Consider the following 3,214-nt stretch of genomic DNA (forward strand, 5'->3'; position numbering starts at 1 on the left):
AGCTCGGCTAATCGAATTGCGTTCGATTCAAAAACACAATATTAAGCCCTGAAGGACAACTGGAACTGCTTTATGACTTTTAATTAAAACGCAGCTCAAAAGATATCCAGAGCGAGCTCTGCGCCTTGCCTCGAGTCCAAGCTGGAGTCTTGGATAATCCCTTTGAGACTTGTCGATGGGTAAATACCCTGTAGTTATGCTCTAGACGGGTGTGCCTGCGTTGGAGATAGTCTGAGCCCAGCACTAACAAAACATACTCAATGAACTTCGGCCTCTGTGGTTCGATCTTTATTTGATTTTCAGGTAATAAATGGGAGGGGGTGGGTGGGGGGGGGGGGGGGGGGGGGGCTCTCTAGCTTCTATAATTCTCGAGCTATGCTAAGCCATGTCTCAAAATCGATATTTATCGATTTTCAAAAAATTCAAGATATTCAACAAAAAGTATAGACTTATTTTCCGCATAGTACACGAGAGTATATTTATTTAAGGTTTCAAGTCTCTAGCTTTAGTTGTTTTCAAAATCCAAGCGCTTACTCAGATGTACCTTGGTTCGACTCAGATGTACTCAATGGGGCAGGAGTTGCTTCCTTCTGTTACTACCTGAACCTTATGAAACCCTACTCAGATAGAGGTCCATCGTAACTAGCATGTTGCCTTGGATCTGCAACCATTATTCCAAGTCGCATAACACACGAAAGATCTTCCAGTTATCATAGTAAGGGCGAGAAAGTCCATGTTCAGTTAAGTGTATATTTAATAGGTCTTGAAATCGCATTCGAAATACATAAAAACAATAATTCCATCAAAATTTTACAACTCTAAACAATTTTTTTTTTTTTTTGGTTTCTTTCTTATTGACGAACTAGTAAGTAAATGATTGGTGTGTGTGTCTGTTGGTTGATTGATTGATTGATTGATTACTTGATTGATTGATTGATTGACTAATTGATTGACTAGCTGTTTGAATGCCTGGCTGCTTGAGCAATTGTTTGTTAACTAGATTAATTGATTGATGGCTTGATTGATTCGAGTGCTTGATAGTGATTGATTAATTAATTGAGTGATTGATTGAGTAATTGATTAGACTGGGCCTTAGCCAAGTGTTGGAAACTCAATTTCATCGTTCATATTGATCGGATCGGACACACTCTCCGCCTCGGACTTGTTCAGCGGTCGCCCCCCCGCCCAGCCGCTGAGGTAGCCGCTGCGACGACGATCGTCCTTGAACTTGAACTCAATATCCATGATGCGCTGCAGCCGGCCAACGCGCTGCGGATACATGGACGCATCGTATTCCAGGCCCGAATCGTTGTCAGTCTTCGATGGCTTCTTCTTGGGCAGCACGATCATCTTCTTCCAGTCCGGCTTATTCACCTCGCCCTCGCCGGCCTTGCGTATGTTGTAGATGGGCTTGGCCCGCTCTACGCGCATGGCGCGCCACTCCTCCACGGTTATGTACTTGGTATCGTCCTCCTCGATCAGGTTCTCGCCGCCCTGCTGTTGCTGCAGCTGCAATTGTTGCTGCTGCTGTTGTTGCTGCTGTTGCTGCTGCTGCTGCTGCTGCGGCTGCTGTTGCTGTTGGCGCTGTTGCTGCTGCAGCTGCTGCAGCTCGTTGAACGAATCGTCCTTGTCGGACTGCACGGGATTCTTCATGGCGATGCTCTGCTCCTCAATGTCCTTGATCACCGAGCCCCAGTTGTGGGCGCCGCCGCCATTCCGCTTGACCACCGCCTTGATGCCCGTCTTATCCGAGCCCGAATGGCGATCGAATTTGCTTTTGTATAGCCTGCCATAGCCATAGCCCCCGCTGCCACCGCCCCCGCTGACTCCACCGCCGCCGCCGCCCTTGTTGCTGTTGCTAATGATGCGGCTGGAGACGGTGCGCTCTCGATAATGGCGCTGCTGCGGCTGCGGCGGCTCCAGCTGCTGCTGCAGCTGTTGCTGCAGCTGCTGCTGCTGCAATTGGAACTGCAACTGTTGCTGCTGGAACTGCAGCTGTTCGCGCTGCTGCTGCTGTCGCTGCAGCTGCAACTGTTGCTGCTGCAGCTGCTGTTGCTGCTGCTGCTGCTGCTGCTGCTGCTGCTGGTCCATGTTGGTCTTCTTCAGGTCGGTCTTGTTGAGGCCATTGTTGGCCATAAACGTGGCATTGGCTATCTTGATGCGATCGGACTTGAGGCCGTCGCCCTTGCCATGGCCATTGCCGTTGCTCTTCGAGATGAGCAGCTTGTGCTGTAGGGTCTTTTTGTTGAGGATGAGAGCCTTGGCCTTGTCGCCGCCGGTTGGAAGCTTGGTGCGTTTGTGCTTCGGCTGGCCGCCGGTCTCCTGCAGCTTCTTTTGGCCAAGGCACAGGTCGCTGGCCTCGTCATCGATGAAGAGCAGCTGATAGCGATTGTTGCCCAACGATTCCATTTCTTTGCTTTTTTCGACACAATAATACTTCCGAGCTTTTTCACAATATTTTTCCTTTCTCTCGCCAGCTCACGCAATCGTGTCAAAAAATAAACTCAACTACAGCCGCCCTGACACAAAATCAGTTCCAAACTTGTCCAGGACTACTAGCTCGCTGCGAGAATACGAATCGGAGACGGGATAGGGTTGCCAGCCAGGCTGCAAAAATACAAAAAAAAAGCAAAGGCGACAGCCCTGGAGAGCAGAGTTGCACAATTCCGGGCTCTAAAACTGAGCTGAGTTGTTCCGACTCAAGAGTTTTATGGCGAGCATTAATGTGACCATGGAGATGGGGCGAAAACTGAAAGAAATGTGAACATAGAGGTGCTTAGCGACTGAGAAAGTTGCCGCTTCATTCAAGTTTTAAACCCTAAACACACTTCTAGCTAAAGTGAACATGGAGGTGAGCTGCGCATAGAGGCGAGACATGGAGCTGGCCAAGGGCTGTCAGCTGTGGGTTAATACACATGACTAGTTAATCTGACCATGGAGGTGGGCATAAAATACGCTTGAGCCGAGCTCTGCTATAGATGAAGATTATGTTGAGCACAACTTCTCGGCCCGAATAGATGACAGCAACGCGTGTTCATACCTAAAGATGACGTTCGCAAATATATATAGGAAAAGTTTCTACCATTTGGCTTCTGGACTTAAGTCTTCTGCAGGCTTTTAATGGTTGGGGCTGAGCTTCAACTGGAACTCTTATTATGTTAGGCAACACTGAGGTCTGCCTGGCTAATCTTTCAAACTCGTTGATATGCAGGCA

At 48.6% G+C, this 3,214-nt stretch overlaps 1 protein-coding gene across 1 annotated transcript; it reads right to left on the reverse strand.

Moving 5' to 3' along the window:
• Positions 1-762: 762 nt before the first annotated feature.
• Positions 763-1,962, reverse strand: LOC115767761 (putative uncharacterized protein DDB_G0291608; the record flags this gene model as incomplete). Its single annotated transcript, XM_030712083.1, has 1 exon — positions 763-1,962. A coding segment is annotated over one exon (870 nt), but the record flags the coding sequence as incomplete, so codon positions are not given.
• Positions 1,963-3,214: the final 1,252 nt, after the last annotated feature.

Source organism: Drosophila novamexicana, unplaced genomic scaffold (assembly GCF_003285875.2).
Source record: "Drosophila novamexicana strain 15010-1031.04,08,12 unplaced genomic scaffold, DnovRS2.1 tig00001453-arrow-arrow-pilon, whole genome shotgun sequence".
NCBI lineage: Eukaryota > Metazoa > Arthropoda > Insecta > Diptera > Drosophilidae > Drosophila > Drosophila novamexicana.